The 25,572-nt window shown below is 35.6% G+C and overlaps 1 protein-coding gene across 1 annotated transcript; it reads right to left on the bottom strand.

The window, feature by feature from the left end:
- Nucleotides 1-2,688: 2,688 nt before the first annotated feature.
- Nucleotides 2,689-25,194, bottom strand: LOC127835760 (protein phosphatase inhibitor 2-like). The gene is made up of 4 exons (XM_052362202.1): nt 25,091-25,194; nt 19,278-19,493; nt 17,828-17,922; nt 2,689-11,549 (listed from the first exon to the last, which is right to left on the bottom strand). Exons 1-4 carry the CDS (start codon nt 25,165-25,167, stop codon nt 11,224-11,226), a joined length of 714 nt encoding a protein of 237 aa, XP_052218162.1. The 5' UTR covers nt 25,168-25,194; the 3' UTR covers nt 2,689-11,223.
- Between the last annotated feature and the right edge of the window lie 378 nt (nt 25,195-25,572).

Here is a 25,572-nt window from a genome sequence, read left to right as displayed (position 1 = left end):
ACAGCTTCTAAAAAGCGAAACAAGCCAATTTATGCAGTAAGAAAGTTTTGAATCGAGACTCTCATGGTGGCGGCCATTGTTGAATGTTGAAACACGAACGACAACTCTGCTAGGAGAATGTTATCAATGACGAGCAATCTCCTACGCAGTGGCGAATGCAAAAGGGAAGTAACTGACAAAATCGAGTTATCTCAATCGGACTGGCTCGGTCTTTTACATAGGTCGCCATTGTGAAAAAAAATTCTACGGTTATGATACCTTGGACGATGCTGTTCGCATCGTCAAAAAGAGGAGTGCAATTTAAAACAAGAGGGCCTGAAAGGCCCAAGGTATCCCCCGCAACATATGCTTTGTTTGAGGATGGGTGCAAATTGGACGGATGAACATAATGATAGATGGACGGACGGAGGACAATAACACAAAACTAAGACAAAGGAAGGTTCTTAAGCACAAAAGTGCCGGACGGACAGCCGGACGGACGGACAACGCCAAAACAATATCCCTCCGCCTCTGGCGCGGGAATATATTCATACCAAGTTTCAAAGAAATCCGCCAAAGCGCTTCCAAGATATGGCTCCGGACACAAAAATGCCTATATTAAAAAGCATTTTTTCAAGATACAAAGGCCATAAGTCTGCTTTTAACAGATGGTGTACAATGCCATTTGGCGTGCATCATCCTCTTATGCATATATATACTCATACCAAGTTTAAATGAAATCCGCCAAAGCACTTCCAAGATATGGCTCCGGACACAAAAGTGCCTATAGTAAAAAGCATTTTTTCAAGATACAAAGGGCCATGAGTCTGTTTTTAACAGATGGTGTACAATGCCATTTGGCGTGCATCATCCTCTTATGCATATATATATACTCATACCAAGTTTCAATGAAATCCGCCAAAGAACTTCCAAGATATGGCTCCGGACACTAAAAAGCATTTTTTCAAGATACAAAGGGCCATAAGTCTGTTTTTAACAGATGGTGTACAATGCCATTTGGCGTGCATCATCCTCTTATGCATATATATATACTCATACCAAGTTTCAATGAAATCCGCCAAAGAACTTCCAAGATATGGCTCCGGACACTAAAAAGCATTTTTTCAAAATACAAAGGGCCATAAGTCTGTTTTTAACAGATGGTGTACAATGCCATTTGGCGTGCATCATCCTCTTATGCATATATATACTCATACCAAGTTTAAATGAAATCCACCAAAGAACTTCCAAGATATGGCTCCGGACACAAAAGTGCCGGACGGACGGACAGCCGGACGGACAACGCCAAAACAATATCCCTCCGCCTCTGGCGGGGGATAAAAAGAGCAGTGAACGTCACCTCTGTGCAACCGTAGGAAATCGTTAGAATTATAACAAGAGAGGATCGCTCAATGACGGCACCATGTCGACTACAACACATCAAATTCATGATAGTTTATTTATTGTAACCAACAACTGCTACATGTAAATGCTAACACGATCTAAAAATTTAATAACACACAGGGAATCAATCAGTGTCCACTGTGTTAATCAAGATGTAAATTATTTGAACTAGACGTTAAGCAGTTAAAACATGCAGTTCATGTATTAACTTATACAGCTAATACACGCTACTGTCCGTATATGAGGTACCTCCTTTAATCATATTAAAAACAATGTATGCTATTCACGAACAGCATTTTTCCTAAAATCATGGATTATTTTAAATAAACATAAACACATACAGAAAAGTTGCGTTCAGTTGTAAGGTTGATACTCTGATTAGCGATCCTCTCTTGTTCCAACGATTTCCTACAAACATCCAAACCTTTGGTTATTATTCGCTGGAAGCTTGTGTGTTTTGCTTTATTACCATATATGGTATGTACACGAGGAGAACGCCTACCAAACGTGTGTTCCGCATAAATACGTTTATGTGTTTATGCACATGGACTTCTTAATATTAGAAACCTCTACGTAAAGAAAGTTTCTGCACAACCAGACTTTTCATAATATGGTTTATAAAAATATTTTTGTCGAGGAACAAAGCGAGGTTCTATGAAATTGTAATAAGATTTACCAAAGGTGATTTTGTTTTCTAGCACTAGAAGTAGGTTGTCTAAGTTTGCAAGACAGTTGTTCTGCAACTTGAGTTGAATGTCTAAACTTTGCAAGTCTTTTTTTGCACTAAGTGCCAGTTCTCATGCACTGAGAGTAGTTGTTAAACACTAAGAGCCAGATCGGAGGCACAGCATGATAGTTGTCTTTCACTTAGAGTAGCCAGTGCAGCACCGTGCGACCTTTGCCTGCCATTTAGAGCGAGTGCCAATTGGCAGCAACGGAGAAACAGCTGTACCCCAAAGGCGAGTCCGTGTCCTTTACGGATACGATAAATGTTTGTGGCCATTTTTATTTCATTCGTTGGGTATGTCGATTGGGATAAAATGTTCCGGATATGTCATTGTTGTTAGCATTATTTCAGTCCTAAAATTTCCGCCAATTTGATATATCTTTTTTTCTGAACAAGCAAACCCGATCGGAAGCGTTAACAAATATGAACTATGCTGCAGCTTCTTCATTAAGGAGACCCTATGCATTTAAAGATTGAGAGGTCAAAGATGAAGGTCACATGGGTTTGCAATATTAAAACATCTCTTAACAAGTGGACATATTGGATGTGTGAATGTGTTTATATACAAAAGACCAACGCAACATAAAATGAGAATTTATTCATACTAGTAAGAAGTGCTGAACAAATCTTCCATCATGAACTATCGGTAATTTGCTTAAAATTTGTTGAAACTAACGCCTCAGTCGAAGTTAAGGAAATATCTGACAGAACCCTAAAAGAAAACACAACTTGTCTAGCAAAATATCATCCGTTGATCTTACAACAATGCTAATTAATTAAGTACCTGTTACCTTATGAAAATGATTTAAAATACGAATCAATTATATAACCTGCTATGTAAAATTTGATTAAAAGGTTTCAATAAGGGAAGAAACATTTCTGACGCTCATAGCATTAGTTTATGCCAAAAACTTTAATAGGAATTCATGCACGAGCATTTGCACTGATTAAACACAGATATAATATTGTTCAGACAACACAATCAGAATGAACGATGTTCAATATTTTCAAGCTAAACATGAATACATTTATTAAACAATTCAGTTGATTAAATGGCGCCGTTCACGTTTAGAACATGCTCATCAATAGATACAAACTTCTCCAACCGTTCTCGTTGTCAAACTCGCCTATTTGAGTACAAACTCTGGCACACCACTGTTTGTATACATCAATACACAAACAGTTGAACATCTTAACAAATTAGAATGATACCATGTCAGCACTTATACACTTAACAAGAATGAGCACCGCCTTTTTAACTTATTTAAAAGAAACAAATACTGATCACAGTTCTACGATATGCAACCAGATTATCAACAATCCGCTATTGATGAATGACAAACAAGACACATGCGCATGCGGCAAGGATGCTCAACATTCTGCTTTTGTTTCAATACTCCACTTATGTCAGAATCAATCTATGTTTGGCCAAATTTCTTCTCTAAGTATGACCTTGATTTTTGAGTTTGAGAGACGGAAAACACATGCGACGCTGTATCCCCACGGTGGTCATTATTGGTAGCGTTTTTTTTATGTCTGGTTAATGACGAAGTTACATAAAGGTATTACATGTCACATATCGTCATATAATGGTTTACATGTGTACAATTTTATAGAAAAATCCATAAGCAATTGACAAATTTCAGGTCGATACGGCAAGTTTAAAGCTTGATATGTTTGGCCTTATACCTCAAAAGGTGATTTGACCTCTGAATAGGGAGAACAAAATGACACGAGACGTGTCGTCCAGTGATGATTTCACTTTGTGCCACGTAATAAAAAAAACACCATAATATATATATATATATAGCAATTTTGGCCGAAATAGGAATTTTCTTACTGCCATCCAGGCAGTGATACAAGGTCAGCGAGTAAAAGTATGACACATACATATAACATGTCGGTAAATCGTTATATATTTGTACACTTTACAAACTACACAAAAGCTCTTGATATTATCTTAAATCTTGCAAATTTGTTTTATTAATCATCTGAAAATGTCTTCACTATATTTATTTGTTTAAATTAGGATATTTAGCGGATTTCAGCTGGTTTCCATAGGTTGAACGTTTTACACATACGTTGTATATGTTATGTAAAGCTAGATTACCAAAATGGAATTACGTGTTTTTTCATCACTGCGTACAATGCACAATGTTGGGTACAAACCTGAGATTAGAAAGTTTAAATGCATAGTTCTTAAGAGTAGTCCTTTTAAAGGACAGTTTCATATTTCAATAAATATATTCTTGATTATGGGAATTCGTACAATCCATCAAAACTGTACGCATGAAATACTGCGTTTGGTTGGGAAACATACACATTCTGTATATTGTATTTACATTATATAATATTTGGAATGCTTCATGTTGTAAATTTTACTTGAGTATGTTACGGAAGTGGCATATTCCAGGAAATCAAACAACACATATATATTTCTTTCAAAGATATTTTTTTACAATCTCAGAAAACTAATCTCCCTGTCAAAACCTGTGAAACTGTCCCTTCAAAAATAGTGAGGGCCGTTTTAGCTGTCCCTTTGTAAAAGTAAGGGCCAATAACAGCATAAGCAAACAACGTAAATCTCAACAAAAAAAACAGGTGAACTATTAAACTACAGGTTCTTAAAAGTTTTTTCTAAAGGTTCTTAAAAGGTTTTTCTAAGAAAAAAAAAGAAAGAAAAAAGATTTTTTTAATGCTTAAAAAATGTTTTATAACATGGATTTCTTTCAATCTGTTTAAAGCTGTGCTAATCTAACGCTAACAATTCTTGGTGTGCATCTATAAATGGTCTGATTAGGTCTCAGTCAATAAGATCAAAACTCAGAACTGGACTTGTGATTCCCAGTTCAATAGGTGAGAATTTTACAGTCACATTACATAAATTAATCATATAACAATTGTTTGGCCAACATGCTTGTTTTGGATGACTGAAAAAATACCAGGTAATAAAAATATATATAAATTAGAACATAGGGACATTGCAAATAGAATGTTCTGATGTAACTGTTCCATAAACATCAAATAAAATTGTTTATTCACAATCAAGGTACAATTTAATGATTATAAAACATTCCCAAACAAGGTCAATAAATGACAACTTTAAGCAAATTCATGTCCAATCTAAATTGTTTCCAAAGCAATTGTTTTTAGCATAAAGCTCGGCTGTTTTGATATGCCAGTGGCAACATTGATAAAAAGGTAAAAATTACATTAGACCTGTCGCTCCGCTCTATTAGCAAACTTACATTTATAGCTCATTTCATATCTAGCTCATTTCTTATCAACCACATTCAGACCATGCTGTGGCAATATAATTATATGATCAGTTAATTTAATTGACACTTTGTGAGTGGTCTATTGTAGAAATAATTGTGAGTTTAGGGTGAAAACACTGCAAATGCATTGAATGAACGGTGTTCAGCCGTAATTCTGCTCAAGTACTTGCATCTGGTATCAAATAAAATTGTAATACTTCTGAAGAAACCATTAGTCTCGCACATAGTTTAGTGCATTATTCATTACACATAATCGCTAAATTTCATGAAAAATAATTTTTTTAAACTGGTTTCAATTTCCTCTTGTGCGTTATGTATGAGTCTTATAAATACTTGCCCACATGTTGTAAATGGTCAGACTCAATTGCAGAATCAAATTGGTCGTTTATTTGTCACATAACAATTTTCATATAAGCTGACCATTTAGACAAGAGTTATTTCACATTCCAAAATTGTCCAACCTCACTCCACAACAAATTAAACATGCAAATTCGTTGAATTGATATCCCCAGCCATTATACTTCTGGACACATGGACAATGCCAACGTGCATCATCCTCTAATCCATATGTATACTCATACCAAGTTTCAATGAAATCCGTCAAAGCACTTCTAATATATGGCTTCGGACACACAAAAAAAGCATTTTTTCAAGATACAAAGGGCCATAACTCTGTTTTTATCTGATGGTGTACAATGCCATTTGGCGTGCATCATCGTCTTATTCATATATATACTCATACCAAGTTTCAATAAAATCTGTCAAAGCACTTCCAAGATATGGCTCCGGACAAACACTAAAAAGCATTTTTTCAAGATACAAAGGGCCATAACTCCGTTATTATCCAATGGTGTACAATGCCATTTGGCGTGCATCATGCTCTTATCCATATATATACTCATTCCAAGTTTCAATAAAATCCGCCAAAGCACTTCCAAGATATGGCTCCGGACACAAAAGTGCCGGACGGACAGACGGAAAGACGAACAGACAACGCCAAAACAATAGCCCTCCGCCTATGGCGGGGATAAAACAGTATACCAGAAAGATTTTGTAAATGGACGGCAAACTAGACAACTTGCTGTTTACTGAAAAAAGATCTCTGTACACACGTTTTATTGTGTATGTACACTGCACATGAGCTATGAAAATACTATGAGTATAACGACAATTATCTAATGAATATACAAAAGAAATAGTGACTAAGACTTATCTGAGGAGGAGTATATTGGAGAGAAGTTACCACACTACATTGTTTGAAAACTAGAACTGTACATGAAGAATACATATATCTGGCATCAAATAAAACTATGATAATTAAAACAATAATGTTACAATTATAATTAACATTAATATTAATATGTTTAAAAATCTTAAAGTGTAAAAATTAAATTTTTTAAGTCACACTTTTACAAAAATAATTGCTAAGTTGTCCAATGCTATGTCATAACATATTTAATAAAACCTCACATTTCTAGAAATGATTACATCATCAGTTCCTTACATAGTTGACCTTTATTTACACAGGGAATGACTATGAAGGGAACAATTTAGGGATCAGCAAAACATGCACAAAACTTTCACAAAGAACACATGTATACCAATCCATAAACAACACAGAAGCACAAAAGACGACTGGCAAAACACTTTGCACAAAAACAACAACAAACAAACAAACTCAATGCCATTGTATTACATTTTGTAATCATTTAAGCAGTACCAGCTCAAAACATTGGCGGAAAACTTTTAAGAAACATATTGGTTACCCTAATAACATTTGTACAGTGTATACCTGTATCCCTTTAAATGTTGATGAGTGTACATGTAAAATCAACACTGTTTAAGTGTGGTAATTTATCACCACAAATTGTGCACATGTAACTCAAAGATTCTCAGGATGTGTCTATAACACCCAAGGTAACAGAAGTCTATAACACCCAAGGTAACAGAAGTCTATAACACCCAAGGTAACAGAAGTCTATAACACCCAAGGTAACAGAAGTCTATAACACCCAAGGTAACAGAAGTCTATAACACCCAAGGTAACAGAGGTCTATAACACCCAAGGTAACAGAAGTCTATGACACCCAAGGTAACAGAAGTCTATAACACCCAAGGTAACAGAAGTCTATAACACCCAATGTAACAGAAGTCTATAACACCCAAGGTAACAGAAGTCTATAACACCCAAGGTAACAGAAGTATGCACACATTTACACAATGTAAAATAGCTTATCTGGAGCACTGCAGAGTGATCAATCATCAATAAAGACAGTTTTACAGAAAACAAATGATCTCAGAAGACATGTCTTTGAAACCATAAAAAAACATGAAATCATGTGCCCATTTTGAAAAAGCTCATTTGGGAAAAGTTATTTCCTTAAATTCGAAAAAAAAACACCCTCCTAAAGTATTTACATATTTTGTGAGCATATCTATTAACATTATTATATAGGAAACACCTACACATGTATGTTGCTGAAATGAACATTATTTTATAAATGTGCAAACATAACATGGAGTTTTCACTTCAGAAGAGAAAATTAAGATCGCAACAAGAAGAAGTGTAAAATATATTAGCAATAAAAATGCCTTACCAATATAAAAGAAATTTGACATCAGAGAAGTGGATGCAAATATTTTTATTTTTATACATGAAAAGTGTAACTCAAAAACTACATGTGAAACAAACAGCATAACTATATGTTTTTTTAATTCATTAACCGACACTTCAATACAGTAATATGACTCCATAAAAAAGCGACTTTTTCTAAAACCGAATAAAAAAAAGAATTTTTGAAAAATCAGAGCCTAGTAAATGATGCTAATAATCTCTTTTGGACTCGTCTTTGATATTGAATCATTACATATACTAGGTATGAACCTTCCTTCTACAAAAAAATATATATATTAAGAAAAACGTTTTACGACAGAAGTCAATTATGAGATTCAACTATGTTATCAAAAAATAAACAATATTTTTAAGTTTGAAGCCGATCTCACATAAAAAACAAAACCATTTCAAACAATCGTTCATCTACTTGCATTTTCTTTGTACTGCTGTGTAAAGCATATTTATGCGATGTTTAAATAAGTTAACCAGGTATGACATCTTTTTTTTATTCAATATTGTCCAGAGAATGCAAACTTTTGTGAAAGGAACAACTATCGTCAAAGTATTGTATATAATAGTGTTATACTGACAAATGAATAAAATAATGATGGAAAATCTTTGATAAGACAAATCTTGAGTTTGAGCTTAAAATGATGTGATTGAAACACTGATAATGACAAAAAAATCTGTTTTTATTATTTTTGTTTGAAACAAAATACTAAAACCAAAAATTGAACATCTAACGTTCATGTGAGGAACATGAACACTTACCAAGGCGTAAAACAGCATCGACAGTGACAATTGTAATACATAATGTACTAATGCCATAGTTACTGTACTAAATTGTTATACATGTACCATACACAATAAAGATGCAACAACTGTTTTCATCTACATTGAAAAATAATAATCAAGAAAACAGTCCTATTTAGCACTTTGCTTGATGAAAAATAGCACTTACCAGCACACAAAAGTACATTCCTAACTTAATGTGTATAGATAAACCACTTTGCCCTGGCCGTAACAACTACTCAAGACAAGATTGAACACCCACTGATACATTAGTAATCTATGTTACTAAACAATATATCAATTGCATACAAGGGTGTTTTATTTTCCTAAAGTGTTTAAATCCATCAAACATTCAAATACTGTTGGTTGACCAAACAAGAAATAAGGGTTATAACTTGATTAAAGTCAAATAAAGGTTTTAGTCACAATAACATGTTTGCAAGAGAAACAAGAAACTGTCGGAGACAGGTGATGCTCCCCAAAGGTTTTTTGTGTCCCAATATTGCACTATATATTCAGATAAAAGGAAAAGTCTTGAGGGGCATAACTTTGGACAAAATAATCAATGGATGGTTTAGCAACTTAAAAATTTCAAAGGGCCATAACTCTCTAAATAAATCATCTAACCAGAACCCACTAATAACATGCGCATCTCCTCAAGGTGATTAAGCTTCCCATAAAACTTCATATTATTCCAGTCAGTAGTTGGGGAGAAATAGCCCGGACAAGAATTGCACTATATGTATAGTTTATAGAAAATTTCAAAGGGCCATAACTCTGTGAAAAAGCATCCGACCATAACCGGCTGATAATATGCACATCTGTTGGTAGTGAAGCTTCCCATAAAGTTTCATTGAATTCCCATAATAAGTTTCTGAGAAAAAGCTCTGACAAGAATTGCACTATATGTACCATGGAGAATTTCAAAGGGCCATAACTCTGTGTAAAATCATCGACCAGAACCAGCTGATAATATGCACATCTCTTCTTGGTAGTGAAGCTTCCCATAAAGTTTAATTGAATTCTGGTCATTAATTGCTGAGAAATAGCCCTGACAAAAATTGTGCACGGACGGACAGACACACGCACGGACAGCAAAGCATACCAAAAACATAACATGCATTAGAAAAAACAATACACTTGTATATAAAGCAAAAAATCAAGGACTACATTAAAGATTCATGAATAAAGAATCATGGCCAATTAACATGACAAACAAAGTAACAATAATCAACAAAGGCTTAGTAAGATAAAACCTTAAGGTGTTTCTATCTATGATTCAATACTTGAGTAACAATGGTTATACAAAGAAGACAAAACCCCAAAGTATAACATACTGGAAAAAAGCTCAATCAACGCTGCAAAAACATGTATAGACCAAAATCTTTAATTTTTAAAGTTCAATTTTGATTTTCAATACTTATAACAAACAATGTGCAACATTTACATTGCTTATTAAAACAAGAGATGTGTGTGTCAGAAACACAATGCCACCTATTGCCCTGCTTTGAAGCCATATGTTTGACCTTTGACCTTGAAGTATTACCTTGATCTTTCACCACTCAAAATGTGCAGCTCCATGAGATACACATGCATGCTAAATATCAAGTTGCTATCTTCAATAATGCAAAAGCTATTGCAAAACTTTAACCAAAACCAAGGTTAAAGTTTTGGGACACACACAACGAATGACAGACAGACAGGCCAAAAACAATATCGAAAGATCGGGGGCATAAAGAAGGTACATTGCTGTGCTTACAAAAGACAATATATGTTTTATTAGGATCAAATTACCCTTTTCACACTCAATTTCTTTGTGTTTTTTTCAACAATACACAACAAATGTTTCAACTGCATATTCTTGATGTTCTTCCATAACCGCGTAAGACATGTTTTGAATATTGTTCAGTAGAAAAAAGTATGTGTTATATGTTTTGCCAGATATTTAACAGTCATTATATACGTAGATTAACAATATCTTATATATGTGTGTATGTTCATTGGTAAATACACAATTTTTAATGAGCTTCTAGCCTGAGCAAATACAGTATTACATGTTCCCATACATTTCTTCAATATAGTCATTTTTCATTCTTCAGAGGCTGTAAACAGTAAAGCTATTTTTTGTCATGATGATAAAACAATTCTTACAAAAGTATTTGTTGAAAATTTACGCACATACCCATATCTTTGCCTTCTGATTCAATGCGTTGTTTTCTTTAAGCTGCATTAATCTTCATTTTAATAAATAAGCTGAGTAAATTTCAACATTTAGTGGAAGAGATTAGAATCTATAATCTTTGCCTGTACGCAACCGGTACAAAATAAGATTTTTTTACACTAAAAACCACATATTTAACTAGGCCTTTGCTAAAGGAACCACCCTAAACTCTATACATGAACATGCAGGTTTAAGTAGGCTAATACAATTAATTTATTTGAGTCTCTAAATGTCCAGTGTCATCCATGGTTGTAATATTACTGCGCTTGGCTCCCTGACTTCGTCTAGGACTTTCAGACTGCTGGTCACCTGAATTGCTCTCCAGTGAAATCCCGCTTTCCTCTGTGACCATTTGAACACTGTCCGTCGCATTACCATTGTTCTCCTCCAAATCCTCATCATTGGCCTCATTGGTGTTTGCTTCGTCATCAGCATCATCGTCATCTTCCTCATCCAAGAGTTGCTTAGCCAGCAGAACTGCCTGGAATTCGTTATAGTGCATCTTTCTTTTCTGTTGAAACTGTTTCTTGTGAGCTGTAAAATATGAATGGCCTCAATATTAACAGTAGTTTATGGGATTTTTCTTTAAAAAAAACAAAATGTTAGTTTACTCATGCTGCTTAGTTAATATTCTCATAGTTGCTTATGATTTTAGCAGTCTTAATGTACTAGGTGAAAGGTGAGTTTGTGGTTATGTATCCCCTAGCGATCAGGTATTTTTGGGAAAGATATAGGACCACAGGGTGCTGCCATAGGCCTTATAATTAAGTTGCTTACAAGAGACCCGAAGAAACTGAACAGTTTTGATCTGCAAAGTTTTAAGAACCATATTAGCCATAAGGCTAAGATATCATTATAACAAATAGTCTTTGCCAGTTTCATGATGATTGGAAAAACAAATTACTTTTAATTGATTGTAAGATCTTAAGTTAGTTTGACCCAATGCCCTATAGTCTTTGATACCAATATCCAGTGTAAAGCTCGACCAAGAATAGATATATTAGAGACAAATATTCAGCAAAGTTTCATGAACATTGGGCTTTAAGAAAGGCATTATGCTAGGTTTACATCTGGCCACGATTACCACGATGTCCCCGATTCCAGAGCATCGTGGCGAACGTAACAGAGCGTGGAGTCGAATCGGGGTGATCGTGGGGGAGCGTAACGGAACGTGGTTGAATCGGGGACATCGTGGGCATCAGGACAGATTTTAAATCGAACTTAAATTTCACCACGATTGCCCCGATTCATTTTCTAATCTCAAATCGTAGGTCAAATCGCAGGAGATCGCAACAAAGCGGTTTTGTCGTGGGAGATCTTAACAGGACATAACGGAACGTGGTGGAGCGTGGAAGCCAATCGTGTTGATCGCAACAAAGCGTAACAGAACGTGATGCAAAGCGTGGGCTCGATCGTAGCAACAAAACGTGCTGATTTCGTAAGGAAGCGTAACAGAACGTGAAGTATACCATTTAATCGTAGAGCTCCCCGATTTTTTAGCCTCTGGCTAATCGGGGAGATCGTGGCCAGATGTAAACTTAGCATTAAAGGGATTGACAAATTGTTTTGTTTTTTACTTTGACCTCATGACTAAGTTTTCTGACACTATGCGACCCAGTTCCTAACTCAGCCAAGATATCTTGGGGACAAATTCATGTATGAGCAATTTCATACCGATTTGGCAAGGAACTATTGCCTATAGTGATGAAAGGCTTTTTCTTTTTTATCACATGTAACCCTGTTTTAAACTCATTCACTTAAAAATATCCTTGGGACAAATGTTCTGACCAAGTTTCATGAAGATTGAAGATGTGACCCCTATAGTGTTCATGTGCTTGTCATCTAATTTCACCCAGTTTCAAACTCAGCCAAAGTATCATTACATGTACGACAATAGTGCAACAAGTTTCATGATGATAAGATAATAAATATGGCCTTTAGAGCATTCACAAACATTCTCTTTAAACAGACCTAGTGTTCTACTTATTTCAATCTGACCCAATATCAGCACAAGATATCAATGGACAAATGTTCTGAGAAAAGTTTAATAAACTTTAGGCAATAAATGTTTCACCTAGAGCGCTCAAAAAGCTTAACAAATAGACAAGGCAGATTTGTCATGGTGATATTACAACTAAGTTCTGACAAACTTTTATGAAGATTGGGCAATTAAGGAGACCTCTAGATTGTAAACAAAATACACTTTGGCAACCAAGGGACATTATAGGATAACCAAAGCTCATCATTTGCTCAGATGAGCTTAAAAGGGGCTGATGGGTCAAGTACCAAGTTCTGTACTTACTCTGGGACTGCTCCCCATACATGTACCTACCCTTAGGACACCAAGAACTTGTTCTACTACATGTACATACCCTTAGGTCACCAAAAACTTGTTCTACTACATGTACCTACCCTTAGGTCACCAAGAACTTGTTCTACTATGTACCTACCCTTAGGACATCAAGAACTTGTTCTACTACATGTACCTACCCTTAGGTCACCAAGAACTTGTTCTACTACATGTACAGACTCGTAGGACACCAAGACCTTGTTCTACTACATGTACCTACCCTTAGGACACCAAGAACTTGTTCTACTACATGTACATACCCTTAGGTCACCAAGAACTTGTTCTACTACATGTACCTACCCTTAGGTCACCAAGAACTAGTTCTACTAAATGTACATGCCCTTAGGTCACCAAAAACGTGTTCTAATACATGTACATACCGGTAGGACACCAAGAACTTGTTCTACTACATGTACCTACCCTTAAGACACCAAGAACTTGTTCTACTACATGTACCTACCCTTAGGTCACCAAGAACTTGTTCTACTACATGTACCTACCCTTAGGTCACCAAGAACTTGTTCTACTACATGTACCTACCCTTAGGACACCAAGAACTTGTTCTACTACATGTACCTTCCCTTAGGTCACCAAGAACTTGTTCTACTATATGTACCTACCCTTAGGACACCAAGAACTTGTTCTACTACATGTACCTATCTGTAGGACACCAAGAACTTGTTTTACTACATGTACCTACCCTTAGGTCACCAAGAACGTGTTCAACTACATGCACATACCTTTAGGACACCAAGAACCTGTTCTACTACATGCTAGTACCCATAGGACACCGAGAACATGTTCTACTACATGCACATACCCTTAGGACACCAAGAACTTGTTCTACTACATGTACCTACCCTTAGGACACCAAGAACTTGTTCTACTACATGTACATATCTTAGGTCACCAAGAACTTGTTCTACTACATGTACCTACCCTTAGGTCACCAAGAACTTGTTCTACTATGTACCTACCCTAAGGACATCAAGAACTTGTTCTACTACATGTACCTACCCTTAGGTCACCAAGAACTTGTTCTACTACATGTACAGACTCGTAGGACACCAAGACCTTGTTCTTCTACATGTACCTACCCTTAGGACACCAAGAACTTGTTCTACTACATGTACATACCCTTAGGTCACCAAGAACTTGTTCTACTACATGTACCTACCCTTAGGTCACCAAAAACTTGTTCTACTAAATGTACATACCCTTAGGTCACCAAAAACGTGTTCTAATACAGTGCTCCAGCTAGGCCTAAATCGAAGGGCGCCGCGCCCTGCCCTCCCGAACCTCCGCCCTGCCCCCCGAACCTCCGCCCTGCCCCCCCCCCCACCCCCCCGTCAATTTTTTTTTTTTTTTTTTACATATGATAATTCATAAATCTCTTATTACATTGTAATTAGTTTAATCCTCATTGTAGACATTATATTTGGATGGTTTAATAATAATGGGAATAATACAATTATTTATAACATATAAATGAACATGCAATAGAAAGCATTCCAGAAACACCCCCGCGCTCGAACGTGCCCTTTTAACAAAATACTGCGCGTAGAATGTGCCCTTTTCACAAAATACTGCGCGTCGAAAGTGCCCTTTTGACAAAAAAGCCCCCCTGCCCTTTTCAAATCCTAGCTGGAGCACTGCTAATACATGTACATACCCTTAGGTCACCAAGAACTTGTTCTACTACATGTACCTACCCTTAGGTCACCAAGAACTTGTTCTACTACATGTACCTACCCTTAGGACATCAAGAACTTGTTCTACTACATGTACCTTCCCTTAGGTCACCAAGAACTTGTTCTACTACATGTACATACCCTTAGGTCACCAAGAACTTGTTCTACTACATGTACCTACCATTAGGACACCAAGAACTTGTTCTATTACATGTACATACCCGTAGGACACCAAGATTTTGTTCTACTACATGTACCTACCCTTAGGTCACCAAGAACTTGTTTACTACATGTACATACCAGTAGGACACCAAGAACGTGTTCTACTACATGTACATACCCGTAGGACACCAAGAACTTGTTTACTACATGTACATACCAGTAGGACACCAAGAACGTGTTCTACTACATGTACATACCCGTAGGTCACCAAGAACTTGTTCTACTACATGTACCTACCCTTAGATCACCAAAAACTTGTTCTACTACATGTACATACCCGTATAACACCAAGAACTTGTTTTACTAAGAAAAAAGACTTGAGAATGTCTCAATTAGCTAAACACTTTCACTGCAATTGAGCCAAAACAAATAGGTTTAAACAAAGAACTTATTATTCACACTTATGCCAATAATTGACAACTGGAATACTTCAAAGACAGGGGGAGAATAGGTTTAGAATACTTGTATGAGCAATACAAGCACAAGTACATTGGTAGAGTTTGCAACCAAACTCAAGAAACCCTTATTGATAGACTTTTTTCATTACCAGTTGAAATAGAAGGGCTCAGCTTTTAAATGATTAAAGTTGAGATACAGTGTCTTGTAACAAAGATCAGGACAAAATGTCTAAAATTGTCATACACCCCCACAGCAGGATTGTCTCCCAAAGATCGGGACCTCATGTATGTTTTTTTTAGCATGATAACAATTATAATTTTCATGTAATCAAATCAGCAGCTCAAAGTGTCTTCAGCTTTAAGAACGCTAAGGTTCATTTTGGATTTGGAAAAATCATATTATTTATACTTAAATTGGGAAATTGGTGTTAAGTATCAAACACTTAACCATTTCTCATACACCAGTGTTCAAGGTAAATTGATTGTTTCAAGACTTGACCTATTGACATAGTTTTTAACCCCATTTGACCCACTTGATTAAATTATGGCATTGATAAACATTTTTAATTTGACTTCAATTTTCAACAACATCAAAAACAACAACAACAATCACATTAATGTCATGTGCCTTTCTGCCAAAAGATGTAAAAGGTAACATCTAAACATATCCAACAATAAACATAAAGGATAAACACTGTGAATAAGATTCTTTAAAGTTGATAAATAAATATGGCCTCGTTAACAGGGTTTATCTGACTACATCTACATCAAGTTTGAATACAAATTTGGCCCATAGAGTGTTAACAAGTTAAAAGATGACAATGTGTGACAGCCATAGGGTGACCTCAAGAGCTCTTGATAAGTACTTGTTAACACTATGGCTGCACATGGCTTTATTGCAAGGCTAAGGAAACTTTCCACAACAAGTTTAAAACAGGAAAACACAAAAGCAAAACAAGAGATGTGTTTGTCAGAAACACAATGCCCCCTAATGCGCCACTTTTTTTTTAGTTTTACCTTTGACCTTGAAGGATGACCTTGACCTTTCACCACTCAAAATGTGAAGCTTCATGAGATACACATGCATGCCAAATATCAAGTTGCTATGTTCAATATTTCAAAAGTTATCAGAATGACAATCAGGCCAAAAACAATATGCCCCCGATCATTCAATCCAGGGGCATAAAAATAAGTCAATTTGAGGGGGAAGTTATGCATAAATGTTGCCTATGCTGGGTAAAATTACCATAAAACAAGAGCACTGCATAACGGGTGCCACGCTCGGCTACAAGTGCAGTTTTTAATAAATGAAAGCTTGCAAGATTTTTTTGATATTTTTTTAGAGTTCAGTGACCTTGACCTTTGACCTAGTGACACAAAAATGGGTGTAGTGAGTAGAATTCCTCAAGGTGCATCTACATATGAAGTTTCAAAGTTGTAGGCGGGATCACTTTGATTTTAGAGCCAATGTTAAGGTTATAGCACGACGCGGATGTCGGACGACACGACCAGCTGGCTATGACAATACCTTGGGTTTTCTCCGAAAACGCCGCGGTAATAAAAACAAGAGCTGTGTTTGTGAAACACAATGCCACCTACTGCGCTTTGAAGCCGCACGGCAGCTATTTTAGAAACAAGGTTATATTTTTAATGTAAAGGTCACAGTGACATTGACCTTTGACCTAGTGACCTCAAACCATGTTTGATTATAGATCTCAATGCGATGCATGCATATGTGAAGTTTAAAGAACATAGACCCAAGATTTTTTATTTTATGAGCAAGATAAAAGTTTTGGGACAGACACGCATATACAATGGCAGACAGACAGATGGGCCAAAAACAATATACCCCTGATCATTCGATCTGGGGGCATAAAAATGAATTTCATTCCTAACTTAACACATTCAGACAGAAATAATTCCCTCCTTAATTTCGTTACAATTGTTAAGATGTATTGTTTGTTTTTACTCAAACTAAACATATTTGCATCAAACCTATTCCCTGGATACAACTAATCTAAATGGCCTTTGTACCTATGATACATATTCAGGTTCAGAGAGAGAGCCCATTCTCCAGGTAGAGTTACTCACTAATCCCACTACCGGGGTAGAACTTCTCACTAAGCCTATTCCCCGGGTAAAGCTACTCACCAAGCTGCTCTGGTGTGAGGTCCTCATCATCCTCACTGGACTCCTCCTCCTCTGTAGACACCTTCCTCACCCTCTTGTGATCCAAACCCTCCAGTCTGAAAGGAACAGTCCATTTTTTACAGGGCTACCTCTGGCTCAAAATTTTCTGTAGCCAAATTTACCTTTTTATGTCTTAATTATTATTACTTTGGATATGGCCAAATGAAATTGTAGCCACATTTTCTTATTTGTAGCCAATTTGGCGAATGGCAGAGTAAGTCCTGTCTTAACATGGATTTTTTTTATTCTACAGCTAACTCTATCCCCCCAAACACACACTTTGAATTCATGAGAGTATTTCAGGTATATTTAAAAATTAGATTTTTATTCTTGCCATTTAATTTAGTTTAATTTAGTTTATTTTGCAATCAAAATTGGTATATAATTTACAGTTAGTAACTGATAGTGAATGGGATATACACCCTTAGTTACCTTAGTAACTTCATGCAATATGAGATGTCAACGTTAAAGAGCCACAAAGTTAAGCTCCAATAAATATTGGATCAATAAAAGGAATCAACAGAATTTCATTAAAACTTAGTTGCCCTAGAGCTGCACATTTTAAGGGAGCAAACCACCTCTACATTTCTCAAGGTATAGAATTGAAAAGTTAATTACAAACTGTACTTGGGTAGTGCTCTGTGAAAAGGGGGTTTTATGCATGTAAATCAAGTGTAGTCCCAGATTAGCCTGTGAAGTCCGCACAGTCTAATCAGGGACAACACTTTCCCTTTTCATGATATTTTTTGTTTTAAGAAAGTGTCTTCTTAGCAAAAATCCCATTAAGGCAAGAAGTGTTGTCCAAACTGCACAGGCTAATCTGGGACAACACTGTACTCACATGCATTAAACCCCCTTTTCACAGAGCACGTTAAATATACAAGACAAAGCTCTAGTATTGGTTCAATGGTACCCTGTCAAAATGCATATTATTTGCCTTTGTATAACAAAAACTGACCCATGATTTAAGATACAAACACAGATTAATGTTGCTATTTACTTGAAAACATGTGGCTTTTGGATTGGGACAAATAGTGTGATAAACATGAACTATAATTTTTTTTTAAGTGTAACATTATTTCAATTATTTACAATTAATATAGAATTTTAAACTACAATTTTATGTAGGAGTGATACTTTAATTTCGTCTCAAAATCAGCTTATTGAAAACTTTAGGTAAACATTCTTGCATTTGCCATTTTGGAGGAGAATTTTGGTTTAATTTTTTAGAAAATTCATAATTTTGTTCATTTGGGGAAACAGACCACATTTCGGTAATAATTTTTAGCAAAACAAGCACTGACAAACTTAAAAGATAAATCATGTTTATTACAAGATCTGGAATCACTATAAGCTTTTTTGGGAGATAAATCTTATCTCTCAAAACCTTCAGACACTACAGTATGCATACCTGTCTGTCAACGTTGTTGGGTCAACATCAGATTTGCTGCTGTTGCCAAAACTGCCTCTTCTTTCCAGAGTTTCCCCCTCCTCTTCATCCTCACCCTCGGAGTATTTGTTATATGGAGTGGGCGGTTCGTCTATTTTCATGTGACCATAGTCCTTGTCAGGTGGATGGTGTGTGGCTAGTATGTTCATCTCATCCCATTTCATTTCCTTCCCTTTTCTGTAAAACATATACATCATAAATTGTCACCAAAGGTTTCAGGAAGAGGCAATCATGTTTATTTATGTGGAATGGAATAACATCTGTTATTAACTTATTTCAGTTTCGACAGACCCCCTTAATCCTCAAGTTCATATTCCACTTACATTGTTTTTTCACCATTTTGGGAATGGGACCGGGTCCCTTTGGACTGAGAAAAATGGGACCCTTTTGATCAAAATTGGGAAATAAGTGTTGTTGTTTTTTGCTTACAAATGCTTCAAATATGATAATTAAAGTGTTTTAAAATATTAAATTTAATAAAGTGTAACTTGTAGAGCTGGATGGGAGATTAAATGAATGTTTATCTCCAAAAAAATATTATTTTTGTAACCTTCAATAGGGAATTTTTTGGTCCCATTTGGGAAAAATATATACTTTGGGAATAAGGCCAGATACTGGTCCCACTTTTGAACAAAACAAGAGCTGTTTCCGTAGGATGACATATGCCCCCGTAAAACGCTTTGATAGAAGTTATGAGCATTATTCGAAACCTAAACGCAGATTTCGAAACCTAAACGCGGACCCTAAGTTCAAGGTTAAAGGTCAAAGGGGTCAAAATTTGTGTGTGTATGGAAAGGCCTTGTCCATATACACATGCATACCAAATATGAAGATTGTACCTGAAGCGACATAGAAGTTATGAGCATTTTTTGAAACCTAAACGCAGATCTATTTGAAATCTAAATGCGGACCCTTTGTTCAATGTCAAGGTCAAAGGGGTCAACATTTCTGTGCGTACGGAAAGGCCTTGTTTATATACACATGCATACCAAATATTAAGGTTGTATCTGAAGTGACATAGAAGTTATAAGCTTTTTTTTGAAACCTAACCGCAGATTTCAAAACCTAAACGCTGACCCTTAGTTCAAGGTCAAGGTCAAAGAGGTCAAAATTTGTGTGTGTATGGAAAGGCCTTGTTTATATACACATGCATACCAAATATGAAGGTTGTATCGGAAGCAACATAGAAGTAATGAGCATTTTTGGAAACCCAAATGCAGATTTTGAAACCTAAACGCAGACCCTTAGTTCAATGTAAAGGTCAAAGGGGTCAACATTTTTGTGTGTACGGAAAGGCCTTGTTTATATAAACATGCCTACCAAATATGAAGGTTAAAGCTCAAGGGACATAGAAGTTATGAGCATTTTTCGAAACCTAAACGCAAATTTTGAGACCTAAACGCGGACCCAAATTTCAAGGTCAAGGTCACAGGGGTCAAAATTTGTGTTCGTAAGGAAAGGCCTTGTTCATTTACACATGCATACCAAATATGAAGGTTATAGCTCAAGGGACATAAAAGTTATGAGCTTTTTTCGAAACCTAAACGCAGATTTTGAAACTTAACGCGGACCCCAAGTTCAAGGTCAAGGTCACAGGGGTCAAAATTTGTGTGCGTATGGAAAGGCCTTGTCCATTAACACATGCATGCCAAATATGAAATTGCTATCTGAAGCGACATAGAAGTTATGAGCATTTTTCAAAACCTAAACGCAAAGTGTGACGGACATTAAGAAACATTATGTAGAGAAACCAGCGCGCATGTGTATAGCAACAGCCAACCATGCATTAAAAAACATTTTTCGTACATTGCAAATGGCTGCATACATGTTCTACCAACATGCAACAAACATTAGATGTTGTTTTTTAATATTTTTAATAAAACCACTGCAACGTCAAGCCATGACGCCAATCAGATCAATGATAAAATCATACATACAAACCCAGGCAACCTAAGGAAACTGTGTGTGATCTGTCTACTAGTGACTCAGGGTTATAGCATCAGTGACACTGAAAAACTTGCTCATTATGTTTTACTAAACTGAGTGATGAGCAGAGGTTATTGGTCAAAGAAAATATGTCAAAAGACCAGTGCAGTATTCAGTATGGGACCGGGGTAGAAGTTCTAGTCACACACATTAACTAAGATTATTTCATTTCAAGTGAATTTTCTAGTCATGTTGAGATTATTAAATATCCGAGATGGTATCATGTGTGATTTAAAAGTGTTCTTCTTATATGCACATCTTGCTTGTTTTTTTTGTTCATGTGAATTTTCTAGATAACTATGGTTATAAGTTAAAATAGCAGTTAACAAAAGTTATGTTTGTATTATTTGCTTAATTAGTAATTATCTTTTCCTTAATCTATCTAAAAAATACGGACAAGTACTTCTTTGGTACGGACAAGTGATTTTGTGGGTCCAACTTGTCTGTGGACAAGTTGTACTAGACTCTTAAAATATTTCAGAACCCATGCTTTTAAGCATGCATTATAAGCAAATCTGCATTGTGCACGCAGTCCATTTGAACTATAATGTAGCCCCATCAATATTGTACGTTTTTTAATGGTGAGGTGTAACCTTTCTTTAGTGGATTATTTTACTTTCATTGTGTCACATGACTTGGTCAGGTGGTCAGTTGTTCTTCCATGGCGTTTGTTTGCGATTAAATGTGTGGTTATAAGGTATGGTTCTTTGTTGATTGATGTTTGTAGTGAACTGCATTCCTATTATTTGGTATTTCTGGAATGATGTCACGCGTTTCAAAGTTAAATTACATGTTTTCGCGACTGCAGAACTATCCGCTCAATGGGTCATACTTCTTTTTTTAATTTTAAATACAAGTTGAACTAAATGGCACTTAATAATATTTGCATGTAATTAATTTACAGCAACTGCACATGTAGATGTGTTAGTGAAGTTAGAAAGAGGTGTTTGATTCCCTAAATCGGTAATATATATGTATTGTATTATGTATTGTATGTGAACAATGTTCATGCAATGTCATTGTATATGTTTTGTCATGTTTTATCTTGTTTTATATGTTTGTATTACTTTCAGATGCTTTGTAAGGTTTATTATAAAGTTTGCCACTAGAATGTCATAATTGAAATAATTATGTGTCTAGTCAGGGCCCTCAATCTATCAAATCTGCCGCCGAATTATGGCGGCAGTCTCCCACCTGAAAAGTATAATTTTTTCCCCTTTTGGGGGGAAAAATTCCCCGTTAAATAATTTTTTATTTTTTTTTTAATAGAAAGATGTGTCTCATCTCATGATTATTATATCTTTATTCTATTTCAATTTAATCTTTTCAAACATACTATATTATGAAAAATGCAATGAATTTAGTGCAAACATGTACAAATGTAATAATGAGAGAGTAAGTAAAAAAAATCCCCCAAAAGGGAAACGCTGTGAAAATTCCCCCTCCTAAGGGCTGTGGACCCCTTCCCCCAAAGTAGTGTGAGGGCGCTGCTAGTATTGTAAATGTTTTCTATTATTTTAGCGTTAATGTGATTTATACTATGTGTTAGTATATATTATGTTATCCATTTCATATACGTATAAAGGCTATCAATCATACAGTTTGATTGGAGTCGATACTGTTGTAACTCAACATTAAATAACCCCTGTGAAACGGTTGTCGGCTCTTTTGGCCCCAAGCTCTTTCGGCCCCTGTTTTTTCAGGCTCTTTCGGCCCCAATTTCAGGCTCTTTCGGCCCAGGTACACGGCTTTTTCGGCCCCATTTTTTATTTGAATCAATCGTTGCAAATCTGTTGGTGGAAACTTTTTAAAACAATGGAATATTGTTTATTACAGTAATATATTATCTTTATTGAGGATTAATGCATTTGAAAAAAGATTCTCGTTGTCTTTTGCTTCAGGTATACTGTCGTCGAAATGAGAAGAATAGATACAATAATATGAGACGGCTTTGAAAATAAAACAAACAATAAAACAATTTATATTACATTTATTTGGATTATTTTAAAGTTATAAAAATATGGAATACATCTGTCTTAACAACACAATACATCAATTTAACCTAATAACATACTGCATAATTTACTGCACACAAGTTGGTTATTTTATTAATAATGCAATTACATCATCATAATAATCATCATATAAATATTAATTTAGGCTGATGTTTAGGCTGATGTCAGGCGTTGTATGGCGGTTGCGGCAGTCATTGCAGATGAAGGTAAGAACAAAACCCCCCTCTTTGCACTACAATATTCTGTCGCGGATATGCCTACAAAGTGTTTGCAAAATTCGTCATAAATTTACAACACAACCTAATTGATTAATAACTAACTTGACGATGTTCACACATCGTTAATGCATTAAACAGATGTTGTTTTCTTTAATTACTCCGACCCCGTCAATCATTATCGAATGAAGCCATTGTCTAGCACACTCGCACCTATGCCCGGTTTCATGATCGATAGGTTGTTCGATAATCTTAGCTAGTCAGTTGACATTGACACTTACCTGTACTTACCTGTATTGCATCATCATCTTAATGTTTTATATAATCAAAATTATGAAAAATATAAATATGGTTGAGACTATAATAATAAAATGCATATCATAATTCGTTAATTAATGCGACCCCGTCTTTCATTATCAAGTGAAGCCATTGAATAGCATTCGCACCTATGCCCGGTTTTATGACCTTTATCAGGTTGTAAAATATATGTGTCTAACCAGATTAACAAATTGTAATAAGGCAATTAGATTAATTCACGTTTGCATTAAATGCCTCAGTTCTCATTTGAAAGCATTTTTACAATGTTTCGCGAGAGAATTTTAAGTTTTTAACTTTTGTTGTTAGTATTTGAAAAAACACTTACCACATGTGATGCCATGCTGCAGCGAGCGAACGGCATTCTTACACACTAAACACTTGTCCTCCTCCATCACAAATTCACAATCACAAACACTAACACTTACAATTATAGAACTAGTAACCAAAGTATAACATAGACAGCAAAATGACTTATGATACCAATTAACACAATAATGGCACTTATATACGTTTTTGCAATAATTTCGTTAAGAATTGCTAAATAACCGACAAAAAAACAACAATGGAACATACCAAACAAATACTCATCATTTACACCTTTAATCAAACGCAATATTTAACGAACAAACCGACAATCGATGCAATTAAAAGCCGGCACAATCTAACAATTAAAACAATTACAAACATTGGTAACAGTTTGTAAAACAATAATGGTTTTCAATTTATTTCATTTTATCATCAATAATCAAAAGCAATACAAAGGAACAAACCGACAACACAATATATATCATTTTGAACACCTTAATTCAATCATACACCCTAGTTTATAGGTGTAATAAAATATGAGGCCGAATGAGCCTGGTCGATTTGGGGCCGAAAAAGCTTGGGTCCGAAAAAGCCTGAAATTTCGGACTGGGCCGAAAGAGCTTGGGGCCGAAAGAACCTGCTACCTGTGAAACCCTGAACTGTCGTTGTTCATTTAAAAAGCATAGAGTTACAATAGCATCACCATTTGCGAAAAAGTGTCTTATCGATTAAACAAACGCATGTACGACAAATCTATACATTACATATCCGCATTTAATCCGGCGAATCACTTCAACATGAAAATGGAAAAAAGTACCATGGGTCATTGGCACTTAGTGGATTTAACTGTATGCATTGGTTATGTCAATTATATAAAAACATAAAAAATATGCAATACAAGTCGTATATGTATATTTTCATAATACAAACTAACGCATTATGTTCAACTTGATCGAAGCTTGTCGAGGTTTTGAGAATCCCCTTCCTTGGTCGTTTTTCTGATGACGCCATTTTGTAAATGTATCCCAAAATGTCAGTTGTAACGTTAGTTTTGATTGGCTGGAAACGAAATTTTTCGTGTAGGTTACAATATATTATGAACTAGCGGCTTCCACCGACCAACTTTTAATATCAATTCACTCATCTCCGGCATTTAAGTTATGTCCACTGAAGAGCTTTTTCTTAGCGTGACTCCTAAATCGTCAGTGTTATATGAGCTTGAACTTTAAAGGGACTTTTTATATATTGTCAAAATTACTTTTTTTCAACTGTGTGTCCCATATATATCTAAAAGATGTAAGAACACAATGCATCAGGGAGCGCAATAAACTCGTACTGAACATACACGATCGTGTAAAAGTCATCATTATTTACATCAAGTATATATCAATTAAGATGTGTTTTTATATATTTTTG

Source organism: Dreissena polymorpha, chromosome 1 (assembly GCF_020536995.1).
Source record: "Dreissena polymorpha isolate Duluth1 chromosome 1, UMN_Dpol_1.0, whole genome shotgun sequence".
Taxonomy (NCBI): domain Eukaryota; kingdom Metazoa; phylum Mollusca; class Bivalvia; order Myida; family Dreissenidae; genus Dreissena; species Dreissena polymorpha.
This window is presented reverse-complemented; position numbering and strand designations above follow the sequence as displayed.